At 44.5% G+C, this 21,166-nt stretch overlaps 1 protein-coding gene across 1 annotated transcript in view; it reads left to right on the top strand.

Moving 5' to 3' along the window:
• Positions 1-21,166, top strand: part of CATSPERD (cation channel sperm associated auxiliary subunit delta) — a 95,564-nt gene that overhangs the window by 47,498 nt on the left and 26,900 nt on the right. The window contains exons 13-16 of the mRNA XM_053579130.1: positions 10,357-10,470; positions 12,383-12,472; positions 13,244-13,302; positions 20,221-20,299. Coding sequence (XP_053435105.1) covers positions 10,357-10,470; positions 12,383-12,472; positions 13,244-13,302; positions 20,221-20,299 — 342 coding nt within the window. The remainder of the gene's footprint in view (positions 1-10,356; positions 10,471-12,382; positions 12,473-13,243; positions 13,303-20,220; positions 20,300-21,166) is intronic.

Here is a 21,166-nt window from a genome sequence, read left to right as displayed (position 1 = left end):
GATAAAAAATAAAGAGTTAAAAAAGAATATAGTGGGCGGCACCAGTGGCTCAATGAGTAGGGCGCCAGCCCCATATACTGAGGGTGGCGGGTTCGAACCTGGCCCTAGCCAAACTGCAACAACTCCCTAGCTGCTTGGGAGGCTGAGGCGAGAGACTCACCTAAGCCCAGGAGTTGGAAGTTGCTGTGAGCTGTGACACCATAGCACTCTACTGAGGGCGACAGAGTGAGACTCTGTCTCTAAAAAAAAAAAAAAAAGAAAGTATTTGCTATGCTTTGAATTTCTTTTACAAATAAATTAATGATCTTTAAAAATTTTGCGGCATACCTAAGATCCTCTCACTGCAGCACACCAGTTGAAAATCACTGATTTAGAGCAAAGTTCAGTGTACTGTTTTTTCAAAAGACAAACCTGGGACTACACATGGTGGCTCACACCTGAAATTCTAGTACTCTGGGAGGCCAACATGGGAGGATTGAGGTCAGAACTTTGAGACCAGCCTGAGCAAGCCTTGCTCTTGCAAGACCCCATTTCTACTAAAAATAGAAAGATTAACCAGGCATGGTGGCACCTATAGTCCCAGCTACTCTGGAGGCTGAGGCAGGAGGACTGCTTGAACTTAGAAGTTTGAGGTTGCAGTGAGCTATGATGACACCACTGCATTCTAACCTAGGCCACAGAGAGAGCCTCTATCAACCAATCAATCAATCAAGCAAAAATAAATAAATGACAAACCCAGAAGACCCAGAGTCAGTCATTTGTAGCCAGCAACCACACAAGAAAATTCAAAGTGTGTTACCAGGTAAAATATAGGACAACCAGTTAAGTTTGAATTTCAGGTAAATAATTAAATCTACCAATCCTACCAGAGCTCTAAGCCATGATAGCCCCAAAGATTGGCATCCTCATCTTGAACAACTTTATGTCATTAGTTTCAAAAAGAAACACATATTACTGTTCAGTATTTACATGCTCCTCATGACAAGAGGTCAAAAAACCCACAAAAATATACATGCAAATCGTTCAGAAGTATTTGAAGTAAGTGATGTGATTATTATGCATAGTCGCCTTTTCATGTCAGCAAGTGAGCCTTTAGGATTCTTTGGTAACTTATCTACAAGAATCTCTGGAGAGGGAGATTTGAGTGGGCTCAAAGTGCCCACCAAACTATGGGGACCAGCCCTGCCATGGGACAAGCTACTGATTAAAGAGGGGAAATATTTTGGAAATAAGGAAATATGTATGTATCAGTTTAGATTCACTGTTCTGCAAGTGATTGAAAATTCAAAGCTGATGGGCTTAGATCTAAAAGGCCATTGTAGTCAAAAAGTCCAAAGGGGATGCGGCTTCAGGTAGGGCTTAAGTACCTCCAATCATGCCACCAAGAAGCCAGTTTCTCTCTATCTGCTCTATCTCTCTATTCTGCATCTCATGGTGTTCTGTGCTTCATTCTGAAGTTCTGTCCAGATACCTCAGGAAAGCTCCAGAACCCATAAGATGGCAGTGAGTGGGTGGCCAACACTGTAGTAAACTGTGCATCATTCATCTGCACATCCTGGGAAAGAGATAAGACCTAGTCTAATAGGCCCTGCAGAAACAAAGAGAATCCCAGCAATGTCTTCCCTATCTCATTGATTCAGAGAGGCTGACACACCCATTTCTGGACCAGTCACATGGCTGGGAGTTGGGCCTTTCAGATCCACTCCTGGAGGTAGGAGTAGGGTTATTCCCACCGGACCACATGAACAAAGATAGGCAAGGAGTAATTTCCCAAAGAAACCTGGAATACTTTCAGGACAGGAGACTAGCTGTGAGGCAGAAATAGTAAAATGTCTCCTCCAGGAGCCTCCATAATTCATCTCCCCCGTGCCTGGCAATCACAGGGTAAAAAGGCACAGAAGAAGCCATTTCTGAGTCTATCTTGTCCTGCAACTGTATCTCATCTTCCAGTGCTCCCTAATTCACTCATTCAAAAATAAATCCAGAATTGTGCTTGGAAGAGCTCAGATTACTTCAATTTTTATAACTCCATGGGGTCACTTCCCCTCCAAAGGGCCACAGAAAAATTGCAGAAATTATTTCCAAAGAGTCTTTGGACTAGTGACAGTCAGTGAAATGAGAAAAAATAAGAACTATGCTATATGCTGACTGTATTGATTTATTGAAATATCACTTTATTAGCCAGGCGTTGTGGCAGGCGCCTGTAGTCCCAGCTACTTGGGAGGCTGAGGCAAGAGAATCACTTAAGCCCAGGAGTTGGAGGTTGCTGTGAGTTGTGTGAGGCCACGGCACTCTACCGAGGGCCATAAAGTGAGACTCTGTCTCTACAAAAAAATAAAAAGAAAAAGAAATATCACTTTATAAGGTGACAGTGATTAATAGACAATCAATCATTTTTTTTTTATTTTCTTCACTTACCATAACCAAATGTCCATAAAATTTTTTCCATGGCTAAAATTACATGTCTGGCAATTGCTGGCCTTTGGCACAGCAGAGGAGATAGGAAGAAGAAGCAACTCTTTAGACAAATGTCTGGTCACTTAACACTGTTTGAGTAAGACAAGCAGCATAGTTTTGATTTAAAAAAACCTAAAAAAAGCATAAAACTACATAGCATAACAAAAACCCACAGATGAAAGGCAAAACACTTTGAGCCACAAAAAATAAATGACCTAGAGGCCTGTCATGGTGGCTCTCACCTGTAATCACAGCACTTTGGGAGACCAAGGTAGGAGAATTGCTTGAGGCCACGAGTTCAAGACTAGCCTGGGCAACATAGTGAATCTATAAAAGAAATTTAAAACTTAGCTGGGTGTGGTGGTAGGCACCTGTAGCTACTCAGGAAAGCAGGGAGGATCACTGGAGCCCAGGAGTTGGAGGCTGCAGTGAGGTAATGAGCTACAATCAAGTGACTACACTCCAGTCTGGGCAACAGAGCAAGACCTTATCTCTATAACTAAATGAATAAAGAACCTAGGATTGGATAATAAGCCAGTGTACAAAATAAATATAGAAAGATCTGTACTGATCTCAATAAATGACTAGATAAATAGCAGGAAGAAGAGACAAATTTCCGTTACAGAAGATTTCCAAATAATATAAGTACATAGTAGGAGGTGGGGCTTAATCCCTGTCCTTGATTGTGGTCTGGATTTATGCTCTTATAAAGAACAGAGGGTGGGCTGGGCATGGTAGCTCGTGCCTGTAATCCTAGCACTCCGGGAGGCCGAGGTGGGTGGATTGCATGAGCTCACAAGTTCGAGACCAGCCTGAGCCAGAGTGAGACCTCATCTCTAAAAATAGCTGGGCGTGGGCAGTGCCTGTGGCTCTGAGTAGGGTGCTGGCCCCCGTATACCGAGGGTGGTGGGTTCAAACCCGGCCCTGGCCAAACTGCAACAAAAAAATAGCCGGGTGTTGTGGTGCGCGCCTGTAGTCCCAGCTACTTGGGAGGCTGAGGCAGGAGAATCGCCTAAGCCCAGGAACTGGAGATTGCTGTGAGCTGTGTGACGCCATGACACTTTATCAAGGGCAATAAAGTGAGACTCTGTCTTTAAAAAAAAGAAATAGCTGGGCGTTGTGGCTAGTGCCTGTAGTCCCAGCTATTTGGGAGGCTGAGGTAAGAGAATCACTTGAGCCCAAGAGTTTGAGGTTGCTGTGAACTATGATGCCATGGCACTCTACTAAGGGCAACAAAATGAGACTCTGTTTAAAAAAAAAAATTAAAAAAGAGCAGAGTGTAGAAAGGGAAAAAAATAGCTTTATGGTAGAGAAACCTGGCAGATACCACCATAACCACATAATAGAGATTAACATCATTAGTGACATCAAAATGGGAGCATGTGCACTTAATGTGAAGTTGAAAGGGCACTTCATCTCATTATCTTTTCCCAAATCCATCACCCCAGTCTAATGATCAGAAAACACCAGAGTGACCAGGTGTGGTGTCTCAAGCCTATGATCCCAGCACTCTGGGAGGCCAAGGCAAGAGAATTGCTTGAGACCAGGAGTTCAAGACTAGCTGAGCAAGAGTGAGAACCATCTTTACTAAAAATAGAAAAAGTATCTAGGCATGATGATGGACACCCATAGTTCCAGCCACTTGGGAGGCTGAGGCAGAGAGAGTGCTTGAATCCAGGAGTTTAAGGTTGTAGTGAGCTGTGATGATGCCACTGCATTCCAGCCTCACTCTCCCGACAGAGTGAGACCTCATCTAAAAAAAAAAAAAAGGAAGGAAGGAGGGAAGGAAAGAAAAGAAGGAGGGAGAGAGGGAAAACAAGGAAGGAAGGTAAGGAGAGAGGGAGGGAAAACACCAGACAGTTCCATTCAGGGATATTCTATAAACTTTGTGAACCTATCTAGTATGCTTCAAAACTGTCAAGGTCAGGCTGGGTGGGTAGCTCACACCAGTAATCCTAGCACTCTGGGAGGCCAAAGTGGAAGGATTGCTCGAGCTCAGGCATTGGAGACCAGCCTGAGCAAGAGAGAGACCTCATCTCTACGGTAATAAAAATAGATAAATTGGCCAGATGTTGATGTGGGCATCTGTAGTCCCAGCTACTCAGGAGGCTGAGGCAGGAGGATCACTTGAGCCCAGGAGTTTGAAGTTGCTGTGGCCTAAGTTGATACCTTGGCACTCTAGCCTAGGGCAACAGAGTGAAAGTCTGTCTCCAAAAAAACTAAAAAACAAAAAACAAAACTGTCAAGGTCATAGAAAAATAAAATAAAACAAAACAAGGAAAGACGGAGAAACTGTCATAGACCAGAGGGCACATTGTGTAACTAAACACAATGTGAGATCTTTGTTAGGATCCTGAAACAGACACCAGTGGAAAACTGATGAAATTTGAATAAAGTCAGTAGTTCAATTAATATTGATCCCCTAATTTTGGCAAACATACCGTATTTATGCATGATATTAACATTAGGGGAATTTAAGTATAGGGCATATGGACTTTTTTTGTAATATTTTTGGAATTTTCTGTAAGTGGATATTTCAAAACAAGAAATGATCTAAAAAGAAAATAAGAAGTAAAGCAATTAAAATAATTGAAGAGACAGTGACAAAAATTGAAGATGTGCAAAGAAGAGCCAACATATAGACAGGCATTCCTAAAGAAGAAATAGCAAAACAGGGAACAGAGCTAATACCAAAAACTATAATTTAAGGATATTTGTCTGAAATGGAAGATTTGAAACTATTTAAAAAGCATACTGTGTACTTGAGGATATCAACCCAGAGTGACCAACATTAAGACATATTCTAGTGGAACTGCTGGACTTTAAGACTAAATGAAAATCCCTTTGGAGCATCTAGACAAAGCCTGCACCTTATTAGGGAAATAAAAAGAGACTACCATCAAATTTTTTTTTTTGAGACAGAGCCTCAAGCTGTCGCCCTGGGTAGAGTGCTGTGGCATCACTGCTCACAGCAACCTCCAACTCCTGGGCTTAAGCGATTCTCTTGCCTCAGCCTCCCAAGTAGCGAAACAAGAATTTTCCTTTTAGAGGCAGAATCTCACTCTCTCATCCAGGCTGGAGTGCAGTGGTGTCATCATAGCTCACTGTGTTATGGAACTCCTGGGCTCAAGCAATCCTCCTGTCTCAGCCTTGCAAGTAGCTGAGGCTACAGGTGCCCACCACCACAACTGACTAATTTTTAAGTTTATTTTATAGATTTGTTATGTTGCCCAGGCCCGTCTTGAATGCCTGGCCTCAAGCCATTCTCCCACTTCAGCCTCCTAAAGTGCTGAGATTGTAGGCATGAGCCAACTGTGCCTGGCCAAAGAACTTTTTATCCAATATAACTAACTGATCTTTATGCATAAAGGGCAAGACAAGTTGTTAACTGACATGAAAGAATTTGTGAAATATTGTTTTTAAGAGCTCTTTCTTAAGCAATCCATTAAAGATAACACTCAATTATACCTGCGGTGCATCTTACAAGGGTATATGTGAAACTTAGTAAATGTAGAATGTAAATGTCTTTTTTTTTTGTAGAGACAGTCTCACTTTATGGCCCTCAGTAGAGTGCCGTGGCCTCACACAGCTCACAGCAACCTCCAACTCCTGGGCTTAAGCGATTCTTTTGCCTCAGCCTCCCGAGTAGCTGGGGCTACAGGCGCCCGCCACAACGCCCAGCTATTTTTTGGTTGCAGTTTGGCCGGGGCCGGGTCTGAACCCACCACCCTCGGTATATGGGGCCGGCGCCTTACTGACTGAGCCACAGGCACCGCCCGAATGTAAATGTCTTAACACAATAACTAAGAAAATGCCAGGAAGGCTATGTTAACCAGTGTGATGAAAATGTGTCAAACGGTCTATAAAACCAGTGTATGCCCTATGATCACATTAATGTACACAGCTATGATTTAATAAAATAAAATGTAATTTAGATGTCAAAAAAAAAAAAGATAACAATCAAAATAAGTAGAAAGGTTGTTGGGCGGCGCCTATGGCTCAAAGGAGTAAGGCACCGGCCCCATATGCCGGAGGTGGCGGGTTCAAACCCAGCCCCAGCTTGTCTTAATCTTCTTCTGTTGCTATAAAAAATACCTGAAACTGAGTAATTTCTATTAAAAAATGATTTAATGCCCAATTCTGGAGGCTGTACAACGGGACTAGCATCTGTTTAGCTTCTGGTGAGGGTCTCAGGGTGCTTCTAGTCATGGCAGGAAGTAAAGGAAGCCAGTATGGGCAGAGATCTCATGGCAAGAGAAGAAGGGGGGCAGGCTCTTTTTAACAACCAGCTCCAAGAGCTCACTGAGCACACAATCATTCATTACCTCTAGAAAAGCACCACGCCATTCATGAGGGATCTACCACCATGATTCAAACACCTCCTCCCACCAGGCCCCACTGCCAACATTTGGGATCAAATTTCTTTTTTTTTTTTCTTTTCTTTTTTTTTTTTTTTTTTATTGTTGGGGATTCGTTGAGGGTACAATAAGCCAGGTTACCCTGATTGCAATTGTTAGGTAAAGTCCCTCTTGCAATCATGTCTTGCCCCCATAAAGTGTGACACACACCAAGGCCCCACCCCCCTCCCTCCGTCCCTCTTTGGGATCAAATTTCAACATGAGATTTGGGGGTATAAGGGTTGGATATCCAAAGCATAACAGAAACACAGACTTAAGGGCTAAGAGCAGGTACTGTGTTTGTTGTGTTGTTATATTTATTTGTAGAGGACCCGGCCATCAATTCTTTTGGATACATACCCAGAAGTGGAATTATTGGATCATATGGTAATTCTATTTTCAATTTTTTTTTTTGAGACTGTCATCCTGGGTAGAGTGCCTTTGGCATCATCATAGCTCACAGCAACCTCAAACTCCTGGGTTCAAGTGATCCTCTTGCCTCAGCCTCCTGAGCAGCTGGAACTATAGGCACCCACCACAACACCTGGCTAGTTTTTCTACTTTTAGTAGAGATGGGGGGTGGGGGGGTCTAACCCTTGCTTAGGCTGGTTTTGAACTCCTGACCTCAAGTAATCTTCCTGCTTTGGCCTCCCAGAGTGCTAGGATTACAGGTGTGAGCCACCATGCCCAGCTCATTTTCTTTTTCTTTTTTAAGACAGAGTCTCACTATGTCACCCTTGGTAGAATGCCGTGGTGTCACAGCTCACAGCAACCTCAAACTCTTGGGCTTAAGTAATTCTCTTATCTCAGCCTCCCAAGTTGCTGGGACTATAGGCACCCACCACAACGCCTGACTATTTTTTGGTTGTAGTTGTCATTGTTGTTTGGCAGGCCCGGGCTGGATTCAATCCTGCCAGCTCCAGTGTATGTGGTTGGTGCCTTAGCTGCTGACCTACAGGCACCGAGCCCCAGCTCATTTTTGATTTTTTGAGGAACCACTACTATTTTCCATAGTGCAGAAATGATTTTTTAAAAACAAGATAGAGTCTCATTATCTTGCCTAGGTTGGACTTGACTTTCTGAACTCAAAGGATCTTCCAGCTTCATCCCACCCACTAGTTGAGCCTATAGGTATGCACCACCACTTCTGGCCTTATGCAAAAACTATTTTTTTTTTTTAGAGACAGAGTCTCACTTTATTGCCCTTTGGTAGAGTGCTGTGGCATCACACAGCTCATAGCAACTTCCAACTCTTGGGCTTAGGTGATTCTCTTGCCTCTGCCTCCGGAGTAGCTGGGACTATAAGCGCCTGCTACAACACCCGGCTATTTTGTTGTTGTTGTTGCAATTTGGCCAGGGCCAGGTTCGAACCCGCTACCCTTGGTATAGGGGGTTGGCGCCCTACCCACTGAGCCAAAGGTGCCGCCTGCAAAAACTATTTTTAAAAAATATTTTCAGCTGAGTGTGGTAGCTCACACCTATAACCCAGCAACTCAGGAGGTTGAGGCAAGAGGGTTGCTTGAAGCCCGGAGTTTGACACCAACCTGAGCAAGAGTGAGACCTCATCTCTACAAAAAATAGAAAAATTAGCCAGGTATTGTGGCTGGTACCTATAGTCCCAGCTACTTGGGAGGCTGAGGCAGGAGGATCACTTGAGCCCAAGAGTTTGAGACTGCAGAGGTGTGATGATGACACTGCACTCCAGCCTGGTGACAGAATGAGAGTCTGTCTAAAAAAAAACAAAACATGAAAAGGAAGGAAAAAAAGAGGCAGGAAGGAAAGAAGGAAGGAAAGGTAGGAAGGCAAGGGCAGGGAAGGGAAGGGAGGGAAGGAGGGACTTATTGGTTACCTTTCTAAGATGATAGAAAACCAATTAATTGTCTTGAAAACTGCGTAAATGCAAAAAAACCCTAAGTAAATGAAAGGAAAGACTCGAGCATTTATTCCATCTTTTCTTTTTTTTTTTTTTTTAGAGACAGAGTCTCACTTTATGGCCCTTGGTAGAGTGCCATGGCATCACACAGCTCACAGCAACCTCCAACTCCTGGGCTTACGCAATTCTCCTGCCTCAGCCTCCCGAGTAGCTGGGACCACAGGCGCCCGCCACAACGCCCCGCTATTTTTTTGGTTGCAGTTTGGCCGGGGCCGGGCTTGAACCCGCCACCCTCAGTATATGGGGCCGGCGCTCTACCGACTGAGCCACAGGCGCCGCCCTATTCCATCTTTTCTTCAAACTGTACTAGTGGATCGGCAAATTGTCAGAAAAGGGAAGGTGTCACCTTATGAAATAATTCCAGCAAGTATATGAAAACAAAAGGATAGAATATCACCACTTAGCAACCCCAGTGAACGAATAGATGTTGGCTTTGAGCATCAACAGCTGCTACTGTGAAAAAAACGACAACGTATTGTACACATGTGTCAGCATATCACATGCACCCCAGAAATATGTCCAATCATTCAATATCATTGCAAAAAAAATAACAATGAAAAAGAAAGACAGCCAGACAGTATGTACCACCAATAAGAGATCAGGAACATCACCCACTGAAGATTGCCAATACAATCAAACCCAGGTCTAATGGAGCAAGTGTCTGAATTCGGCCAGAAATGTGGAGAACAGAGGAATGTGTCCAATAGCACCAGGGAAATCCACACATTGAGAAATTCTACAGGCCCAAGAGCCTGGGTTCTTCAAAAATAAATAGAAAGGAAAAGAAAGGTAGAGGGGAAACCTGTACATTGAAGGAGGCTTAAAAGACATAACAGGCTCCGTGCCTGTAGCTCAGTGGCTAGGGTACCAGCCATATACACTGGAGGTGGCAGGTTCAAACCCAGCCTGGGCCTGCCAAACAACAATGACAACTACAACCAACAGCAACAACAATAGCCAGGTGTTGTGGCAGGCGCCTGTGTTCCCAGGTACTTGGGAAGTTGAGGCAAAAGAATTGCTTAAGCCCAAGAGTTTGAAGTTGCTGTGAGCTGTGATGCAACAGCACTCTATCGAGGGTGACATACTAACACTCTATCTCAAAAAAAAAATAAGACAGAACAGTGTTAGAAAATGGGCAAGATGGGCGGCGCCTGTGGCTCAGCGGGTAGGGCGCCGGTCCCATATGCCGGAGGTGGCGGGTTCAAACCCAGCCCCGGCCAAATTAAAAAAAAAAAAAAAAAGAAAATGGGCAAGACTAAGATATGTGGTCTAGGGGTGCATGCTAAGGTGACTATAAAGAAACACAAGGAAATAATTACTGTAGAAGTCAGGGTGGGGTGATACTTCTGGAGAGAGGGGAGAGGCTGGGATGGGCAGACCCTGAGGGTCTTCTGGGGGCCTCAGAGTCTACCAGGACAGTGACGCAAGTGGAAGTCTAGGCTGCTGCTTCAGAAAGACAGGAAGGACCTACCCCTAGGAACCACTGAATGAATTCCCACCTACTTGTCCTTCTTTGGGGACCAGGAGCTTGGTTTTATTTATTTATTTATTTATTGCCTTCCTAAATAGATAGAATTTCTGGATGGTGAATTTATAGGCAAAATGTTTACCATCGATATGCACAGCAAGCTGGAATTGTCTGCTACTCTGATACCTCGGCCAGGCACATCCCCGATCCCACTGGTAAGTATGTCTCCTAGTGCTTCTTAACATCCAGCCTCCCACTGCATCCTCAACTCAGTAGAATTTGTCCCTATATGTCTTTCTCCACAACCATCTCCTGTGTTTCTGGGCTTGGTGGGACAATGGCTGTCTACTCACCTGTCTACCTGTCTGTCCTCTTTTAGTGCAGCCCCATAAATTCCTTTTGCTTAACTCAGCCAAAGTTGGCTTCTGTTGCTTGCAGCTGAGAGCCTTGATACTCATACAGCCTTCCCCTGACCAGTGGTAGGAAGTTCCTGGGGCCTAGAATCCAAGAAGTGTCTAAGCCTAGACTTTTGGTTGTGACCATAGATGGTCTCACAATTTTTTGACTTAACGATGGTGTGAACGCTATACTTACTCAGTAGAGACACTGAATCCATCTGACAATTCTGTTTTTCACTTTTGGTACAGTATTCAATCAATTGCACGAGAGCTTTAACACTTTGTTATAAAATAGGCTTTGGGGCCAGGTTCAGTGGCTTACGCCTATAACCCTAGCACTTGGAGGCAGAGGCAGGAGGATCACTTGAGGCCAGGAATTTGAGACCAGCCTGAACAACATAGTGAGACCCCTCCTCTACAAAAACTAAGAAAAAAACTAACCAAGCATGGTGGCACACACCAAAGGCTGAGGCTGAAGGGTTGCTTGAGCCCAAGATAGCAAGGATTCACTGAGTTATGATTATGCCACTGCAGTCTAGCCCAGGTGACACAGTGAGATCCCGTCTCAAAAAAAAAAAAAAAGTAGGCTTTGAGTTAAATGATTTTTCTCAACTAGCTAATATAAGTGTTCTGAGTGCTTTAAGGTAAGCTAAGCGATCACATTTGGTAGGTTAGGTATGTTTAAAATTTTTTTTTTATTATTTTTGGCTGGGCATGGTGGCTCATACCTATTGTCCTAGCACTCTGGGAGGCTGAAGTGGGAGGATTTCTTGAGCTCAACAGTTTGAGACCAGCCTGAGCCAGAGTGAGAACCCTATCTCTACTAAAAATAGAAAAATTGTCCAGGCATTGTGGCAGGCACTTGTAGTCCCAGACACTTGAAAGGCTGAGGCAGGAGGATTGGTGAGCCTGGGACTTTGAGGTTGCTGTAAACTAGGCTGACACCATGGCACTCTAGCTCAGCCAACAGAGTGAGACTCTGTCTCAAGAAAATTTTTATTTTGGATCTTGCTCTGTCACCCAGGCTGGAGTGCAATGGTGTTATCATAGCTCACTGTAGCCTCAAACTCTTGAGCTCAAGAAATCTTCCCTCTTCAGCTTCCTGAGTGGCTGGGATTACAGGTTTGCACCACCATGCTCAGCTAAATTTTAATTTTTTTTTTTTTGTAGTCTTGCTATGTTGCCCAGCCTAGTACTGAACTCCTAGGCTCATGCAGTCCTCTTGCTTCAGCCTCCCAAAATGCTGGAATTATAGGTGTGAGCCACTGTGCCTGGCCTATTAGGTGTATTCAGTTCATTTTCAATGTAATTTCAACTTGCCATGAGTTTATTGGGAATGTCACCCAAGTTGAGTCCAGGAGCATTTGTAGTTAAGCAGAAGGTGGGGATGATTTGTTGAGGAGATGAGGATAGTGTCACTAAATACAAGGGAGGCAGAGCCAGGCCCCAGGCTTGGAACAGGGCTTTTAGGAGGCCACGCAGGGTTCTGACCCAGGCCTCCCTCCTGTGTCCCTTCCTCACAGGTTCAAGCTGTCTGCAGAACCAGGGCTCAGAGGCCACAGTGAGGGTGCATAGGTAGATGAGGTGGGGCCACAGTGGAGACTGAACAGCATTTGCAAAGAGAGCTTTGGTTTTCATCTGAAGGTGTTTAGGGTCACCCACAGGTATTTGTCACCTGTTCATGCCTGCTGGCTCCATAGGGCAAGTGTTTCTCCTCCCCTACCCCCAGGTGATGGTGAGCAACCCCCACTCCTTGGGGCTGCAGGCCTCCTTCTACGAGAATGGCAACACCTTGGATGGGAACATTCAGTACAGACTGGTGAGCCCCTGCCAAACCCCACCACTGCAACATCAAGGGAGGCAGCCTTGATGGCACCTTATGAGGGACCCTTGTGGGAACACTCCTTCAGTCTCTTTCTTGTATGTACTAGGGTAAAATGCAAGGGGAATTTGGTAAAGGGGACACAACCCCTGCCCCTCACACCCAGGAGAGAGATGGGTGGGCAGCCATCACCTACACACATGAGATCATTGAGGTGTCACACAAGGGGCTGGGACAACGCAATGGGGAGCCCAGCCCAGAGGAGGGTGAGAGAGATGAGCTAGCTGGGTAAACTGAGGCATTAGGATTTAGAGGCACTGGGGGCTTGGCCAAACATGGATCTCAGGAATCTGTGGGGACAAGCAGACCTGCCAGGCCTCAATTTGGCCTTTACCCCACAGCCCAGGACAGCATTATGTGGTGTTCATAGGACAGGAGTGTGACCAGGAGGGAGCTGGTTATGACAAACCCTTTTGGTCAGCTGTCATCACATCACACCTAGATAGGAGGGAAAAATGATGTCACACCTCACTGTGGGTCCCTAAAGTAGATGCAAGGAAGGAAGAGGAGTCCCAGCTTGGAGGTGGTGTTTCTATGAACTTCCAGAAGCCTTTCACAAGCAATGGAGTTAAAGCAAAGAGGGGCTGGGCAGCTTCTGGGTTCCTCCCACTGCTATCCCCCTCTGATACCCCATCTCTCCCACCATTCTGATTTTGGGGGTGCTCTAGAGATACCACTAGAGTGGGGTTTCCTCTCTTGGTCCCACAGGACATTTACCTGAAGCAGCAGCAGCACTGGGGCAGGACAGACCCCAACTTCACATCCAGGTATGTCATTACTGGAACGGAGGCAAGGGCCCTGGGCTGCCTGTGGGGACTCCTTTAGAAGGAGCAGGAAGAAGCAGGCAAGATCCAACCTCCAGCCTCAGGACAGCACTACAAACCCTTTACACATGGCAGTCCCTCAAAATAACTAAACCTAGAATTACCATTGGATCCCACAACCCTGCTGTCTTTTGCTCTTGCTCAGGCTAGTCTCCAAAAAGAATTGAAAGCAAAGACTCAAGGAGATATTTGCAACCCATGTTCACAGAAGCATAATTCACAACAGCCAAAATGCAGAAGCAATCAAAATGTCCATCAATGGTAAACGGATGAACCCAATGTGGTCCAAACATACAGTGGAATATTACTCAGCCACAAAAAGGAAAGAAATTCTGACACAGGGTTTGACGTGAGTGAACCTTGAGGACACTGTGCTCAGTGAGAGAAGCAGATACAGAAGGACAAATCCTGTGTGATCCCACTCATAGGAGGTCCCTAGAGTCACAGAGACAGGATGTAGAATGGTGGGTGCCGGGGGAGGGGAGGTGGAAAGTTAGTATTTCATGGAAACAGAGTTTCAGTTTGGGAGGATGATGAAGTTCTGGAGATGGAGGGTGGTGAAGGCTGCACAGCTATGTGAGTATGCTTGATGCCACTAAAGTATATACTGAAATATGGGTAAGATGGTAAATTTTATGCTATGTGTATTTTCCCACAATTAAAGATACAGAGCTGGGCATGGTGGTTCACATTTGTAATCCTAGCACTCTGGGAGACAAAGGAGGATCACTTGAGGCCTGGGCAGCATAGCAAGACTCCATCTCTAAAAAATTTAAAAATTATCTGGGCATAGTGTTGTGACCTGTAGTCCCAACAACTCAGGAGATTAAGGTGGGAGGACCACTTGAGTTCACGAATTTGGGGATGCAGTGAGCTATAATTTGCACCACTGCAATCCATCCTGGATCACAGAGCACAACCATGCCTCTAAAAAACAAGAACAATAATTGTTTTAAAAAAGAGAGTGTATCCAAGTACAAAATTTGAGAACGGGCCACCTGGGAAGTACAGATTCCAAAGAATGGAAGTCAATGTTCAAAGTATAGAAATTAGGGATCACTGATACAGGCAAAGCTTAGGGAAGTTGAACAGAATTTTAACATCTTTCTATGTAAAGTTTAATGAATACAATTACAATGGAGAAGTATAGTCATCATCCCACACTGAAGATGTAGCTGCCATGGGGTCTTGGGCATCATCTGATCTGAGTTAGGCACAGGATGATGAAGGAGGCAGTTAATGTATAAGAAAAATCAGTGGTTATCAGGGAAGAGGTCTGGTCCCTGGTGTCTCCTAGTCATTTACAGAACAAGTACAGTGAGGAAGGGAACTAAGCTATAATGTAAGAAGCAAAATCTCAAACATACAGGTGACTCAGTCTCCAGACTTAACTTCCCTCTTGGCATAATGAATTTAAAGGGTCCTGAAATTTTATTCCCTTTCACAGAGGGGAAGGGATCCACTCACAGGGGTAGGCAACATAATGAAGGCTAGGCTTGGGTATGCAGGAGGCCTGAGTTAGGTGCTGTGGGTAATTTAAAGTGCCCTTTGTGTCATTCAAAAAGAGCTACTGGGACTGGGCACAGTGCTGCACACTTATAATCCTAGTGTTTTGGGAGGCCTAGGTGGGAGAATAACTTGAGGCCAGGAGTTCAAGACCAGCTGCTGGCAAAAGTAAGACCATCTCTATAAAAAAAAATAGAAAAATTAGCCAGATGTGATGACACCTGTAGTCCCAGCTACTTGGGAGGTTGAGGCAGGAGGATAGTTTGATACCAGGAATTTGAGGCTGCAGTGAGCTGTGATGATGCCACTCTACTCTAGCCTGGGCAACAGAGTGAGACTCTATCTGGAAAGAAAAGAAAACAGAGGGAAGGTGAAAGGGAAGGGAAACAAAAGGGAGCTACTGCAAGGGAAGAAAAAATAATTTTCCCTCTGCCCTTTACATTTCCTAGGTGGTACATCATCTGGGACCTTGGTAACAAAAGATAGGTTAGCAAGGGCGGCGCCTGTGGCTCAGTGAGTAGGGTGCTGGCCCTATATACGGAGGATGGTGGGTTTGAACCCGGCCCCAGCCAAACTGCAACAAAGAATAGTCTGGCGTTCTGGTGGGCTCTTGTAGTCCCAGCTACTGGGGAGGCTGAGGCAAGAGAATCACTTAAGCCCAAGAGTTGGAGGTTACTGTGAGCTGTGATGCCATGGCACTCTACCAAGGATGACAAAGTGAGACTCTGTCTCTAAAAAAAAAAAAAAAAAGCAAAGAAAAAATCAGACATCATACGTCTATGTCACGTATGTATACATGGGAAATACCCAGAGAAATGAGTAAATCTCCAAGAGGTGGTTATGAATTTGGGCTTAAATACATGTACCATGTGGGGAAGGGTGGATTCAGGGAGGTTGTCAGATAAAGCAGGGTTGAAAAAAATATTCCTTAAATCAAAGAGGCACATTTGACGGTGGCAAATCCTAGTTTCCACACTATTAAGCAGGCAGTTAGCCAGACCCCTCTGGATCCATGAGGAAAGGATCTGCATTCAGAGACACATTTTTTTTTTTTTTTTTTTGAGATAGAGTCTTAAGCTGTCGCCCTCGGTAGAGTGCTGTGGCATCACAGCTTACAGCAACTTCCAACTCGTGGGCTCAAGTGATTCTCCTGCCTCCGCCTCCCAAGTAGCTGGGACTACAGGCGCCTGCCACAATACCTGGCTGTTTTTTGTTTGCAGCCATCATTGTTGTTTGGTGGGCCCAGGCTGGATTCAAACCCACCAGCTGAGGTGTATGTGGCTGGCACCTTAGCCACTTGAGCCACAGGCACCGAGCCTCAGAGACACATTTTAAGTGTCTAGGCTTAGGTCTGGGGGTGCAGGGTGGAACAGAATGCACCAAAGGCACTGGCTGCATGCTATTGAGCATTTGAAATGTGATTATTGTGGCCAAGCAAATTTTTTTTCTTAATTTTTATTTATTTTTTGAGATAGACTCTAACTTTGTCACCTGGGCTAGAGTACAGTGGTATCATCATAGCTCACTGCAACTTCCAACTCCTGGGCTCAAGCAATCCTCCTGCCTCAGCCTCCCATGAAGCTGGGATTATAGGCACATGCCACTAAGCCCAGCTAATTTTTGTATGACTTATAGATACAGCATTTTGCTCTTGCTCAGGCTAGTCTCCAACTCCTGACCTCAAGCAATCCTTCTGCTTTGGCCTCACAAAGTCTAGGATTATAAACGTGAGCCACCTCTCCCAGTCTGTTTCGTAACCTTTTAAATTTTAATCTCATTAATTAATGTAATAATTTGGGTCTGTGAATCAGATTCGCTTGTAATTTTTATGAAATCTGATTCACTTGTATTTTTTTCAAATATACTCCCGAAAATGTAGTGTCCAAAATGAACTAGGCTGAAAGTATAAAATATACACCAAGGGTTGATCCAAGTGCAGTGGCGTTTACAACTAACGATCACAACCACTTACAAATTCCTTTGTTCCTTCTCCACTCCCACTGCTTCACTTGACTAGAGAATATATATACAGGGTGGACATAAAGTTCGTGTGCAATTTAAAATACTTTAACATAGTAAATTGCACATGAACTTTATGTACACCCTATATATATATACACACTAGAATTTGAACACTTAGTCTAAGCAAAAAAGGACATAAAGTATTTCATTAACTTTTTATACTGTCATATGGAAATGATAATATTTTAGATAGTTGGGAGTAAATAAAATATTTTATTAAAAATTAATTTCACTGGATTCCTTTTTTTAAAGGAGACTATTAGAGAATTTAAAACCATGCATAGGCCTTACACAATATGTCAACTGGATAGCATTGCCCTTGAGTGAAAAGAGGAACTCCAAGGGTAAGAGCCATTTAGGAGGATAAATCTGCAAAGAAAAATGTGCAGGGCAATACTGAGGAAAGGGCCACAGAAGCAGGAGAGGAGAGATTCTAAGAGGAAAGGGATGTTCCCAACTTGAATGATTACCTGCTGTAGTGTGAGAGAGACTTGAAAATGGCTGTTGAGTTTTTACTTCTTGATCAACCTAAGAAAAGTAAAGAAACAGAGTCTCACTTTGTCACCCAGGCTGAAGTGCAGTGGTGTCTTAATAACTCACTCCAGGGCGGCGCCTGTGGCTCAGTCGGTAAGGCGCCGGCCCCATATACCGAGGGTGGCGGGTTCAAACCCGGCCCCGGCCAAACTGCAACCAAAAAATAGCCGGGCGTTGTGGCGGGCGCCTGTAGTCCCAGCTACTCAGGAGGCTGAGGCAAGAGAATCACTTAAGCCCAGGAGTTGGAGGTTGCTGTGAGCTGTGTGACGCCACGGCAGTCTACCGAGGGCCATAAAGTGAGACTCTGTCTCTACAAAAAAAAAAAAAAAACTCACTCCAACCTCTAATGCCTGGCCTCAACCCATCCTCCTGCCTGAGCCTCCCAAGTAGATGGGATTACAGGCATGCCATTATGCTTGGCTAATATTTTCTATTTTTTATTGAAGATGAGATCTTCATCTTGCTTAGTCTTGAACTCCTGACCTCAAGCAATTCTGCCTCTGCTTCCCAGAGTGCTAGGATTACAGGCATGAGCCACTATACCTAGCCCCAAGAACTTTTATTATTAAGAAAAAAAGCAAGAACTTTTATTATTAAGAAAAAAAGCCTGGGGTGGCGCCTGTGGCTCAGTGAGTAGGGCACCGGCCCCATATACCGAGGATGGCGGGTTCAAACCCAGTCCTGGCTGAACTGCAACCAAAAAATAGCCGGGCGTTGTGGCGGACGCCTGTAGTCCCAGCTGCTCGGGAGGCTGAGGCAGGAGAACCGCGAAAGCCCAAGAGCTGGAGGTTGCTGTGAGTCCTGTGACATCATGGCACTCTACCGAGGGCAGTAAAGTGAGACTCTGTCTCTCCAAAAAAAGAAAAAGAAAAGAAAAAAAACCTGTAGTCCCAGCTACTAGGGAGGCTGAAGCAAGAGAATTGCCTATGCCCAAGAGCTGGAGGTTGCTGTGAGCTGTGATGCCACAGTACCCTACTGAGGGTGACAGAATGAGACTCTTTCTCTTAAAAAAAAAAAAAAAAAGAGAGAGAGAGACCAGGCACAGTGGCCCATGCCTATAATCCTAGCACTCTGAGAGGCCAAGGCAAGTGGGTTGCTTGAGCTCACAAGTTCAAGACCAGCCTGAGCAAGAGTGAGATGCTTTCTCTAAAACAAATAAATGACAAAAAACTAGCCAGGCATTGTAGCGGGCACCTGTCCCAAATACTTGGGAGGCTGAAGCAAATGGATCGCTTGAACCCAAGTAAGAGTTTGAGGTTGCTGTGAGCTATGATACTACAGCACTCTACTGAGAGTGACAAAGTGAAACTCTGTCTCAACCAAAAAAAAAAAAAAAAGAAAGAAAAAGAGTGGTCTTGTTGGTATAGTGGTGGGTAAAAAAGAAAAAGAAAAAGGGAGAAAGAAAAACATACTAAAGAGAAATTCATTAAACATTTAACTAAAGGAACTAGAAGAATAACAAAAAAATTATGAGAAGTGACTTAATGATATAATCTGAAATTTATTAAATAGAAGGCAAAAGGACGCTATAAAGTCAGATGAAAAATCCAACTATTTCCTCAGAAGACCAATATAATACAATCCTCATTTAAAATAAAAGAGAGTAAAAAAAGAACATTAGGAATGGAAAATAAAGATAAAGAAATGGGCACAGGGCAGCGCCTGTGGCTCAATGGGTAGGGCGCCAGCCCCATATACCAAGGGCGGGTTTGAACCTAGCCCCGGGCCAAACTGCAACAAAAAACAGCCAGATGTTGTGGCGGGCACCTATAGTCCCAGCTACTCAGGAGGCTGAAGCAAGAGAATCGCTTAAGCCCAGGAATTGTAGGTTGCTATGAGCTGTGACACCACGGCACTATACGCAGGGCAATAAAGTGAGACTCTGTTTCTAAAAAAAAAAAAAAGAAAAGAAATAAAGAAATGGGCACAAAAACTGTTAAAACAATAAGGAGGCTTGGTACTTGTAGCTCAGTGGTTGGGGCACTGGCCACATACACCAGAGATGGCGGGTTTGAATCCCTCCTGGGTCTGCTGAACAACAATGACAACTACAAAAACAAACAAAAAAATAGCCAGGCATTGCAGTGGACACCTGTAATCCCTGCTATTTGGGAGGCTGAGGCAAGAGAATCACTAAAACCCAAGAGTTTGAGGTTGCTGTGAGCTGTGACACCAAGACACTCTACTGAGGGTGACATAGTGAGACTCTTATCTCAAAAAAAAAAAAAAGGAGAAGATAATCCATGCATGTCAGTGGCAATAAAATTGGTTGTCAGATATTCTTTTGAATAAGTCATTATACACAAATTAACAAAACAGATTTAAAAAGAGGTGAAAACTCGAGAGAAGTTTGGGCCCTCATGTATGAACAGAGGTTCTCAGTGTTCAGAAATAAATGGATGGATAGATGGATGGAAGGAAGGATGGGTAGATGAATGGATGGATAGATGGATGGATGAGTGGGTGGGTGGTGGATGGGTGGATCTGTCTATTCTATTGCACATGGATGGATGTAGGATGAATGAATGGGTGGATGGAGAGATGGGTAGAAGGATAAGTGGATATATGGATGCATGTATGAAGGAATAGGTAGGTGGATGGATGAGTGAATGAATGTATGGATGAGTGGATAGATGGATGGGTGGATGGATGGATGGGTGAGTATATGGGGCATTGGGTAGGTGGGTTACACTGATTGCAGTGGATAGGTGGGTGGATGGATAGGGTGGATGAATGACTCCACCATGTTTTTTACTGCAGCACTGGTCTCTAATTAAATAAGCTTCCATTGCCTTGCAGCCTAAAGAGAGCTACCATATCTAGCTTAACTGTGGATGTAGCCAACAAGGAAATTTCATGCGTGGATATCAAGCCACTGGTAGGTCTCAAACCTTAAGAGTCATGGAAATAGGTCCTGAGGGGCTGGCATAACCCTTGTTCAAGATCTGAAAATGTAGGCCATCCTATCTCAGTTACTGCCTTCACTGACTCCTTCCCCAACATCGTCCTCCTGGGCTTCCCCCTCATGACTAGCCTTCCCCAGAGCAGGTCCCTGTTCCTTCTTGGTCATCCTCAGAACTGCATCTGGCCAATTTGGGTGACAACACTTCTAGATGGTCCAAGAGAATCAAAAAACAACAACACACCTTTGCACATAAACTTGTACACAAATGTTCACAGCAGCATTATTCACAATAGCCAACAGAAATGACCAAAAGATGAATGGATAAACTCAATGTGGTCAATCCACACGTTGTAATATTACTCAGCCATGAAAAGGAAGGAGGCTCTGACACAGGCAACAATGTAGATGGACCTTGAAGACATTGTGCTCAGTGAGAGAGGCCAGACACAGAAGGACACAACGTGTGTGATTTCATTTGTGACATGTCTGAAACAGGCAGATCCACAAAGACAGGACATGGGTTCACAGCTGCCAGGGAGTTGGGAAAGGGGGCCTGCTGAAGGGAATGGGGCTTCCTTTTGGGGAGATGAGAATGTTCTGGAATTAGACAGTGGCGATGGTTGCACAGCTCTGTGAATATGCTAAAACCACAGACCTGTATACTTACAAAATAATAATAAAGGGATCAGGAGCCACTTGTGTGAGCTTAGCACTTACCATGTGCCAGGCAAATTCTAGGTCCTTCTCTACATGCAAGAGCTCACTTATTTATTGCTGCAGGCTCTTGAGGTAGGTGCTACAACTCTTCCCATTTTGCAGATGAAGTCACTGAGGCAGAGA

Source organism: Nycticebus coucang, chromosome 2 (genome assembly GCF_027406575.1).
Source record: "Nycticebus coucang isolate mNycCou1 chromosome 2, mNycCou1.pri, whole genome shotgun sequence".
NCBI classification, from domain to species: Eukaryota; Metazoa; Chordata; class Mammalia; order Primates; family Lorisidae; genus Nycticebus; species Nycticebus coucang.
Note: the sequence above shows the minus strand (reverse complement) of the source record. Positions and strands in the feature narration are given on the sequence as shown.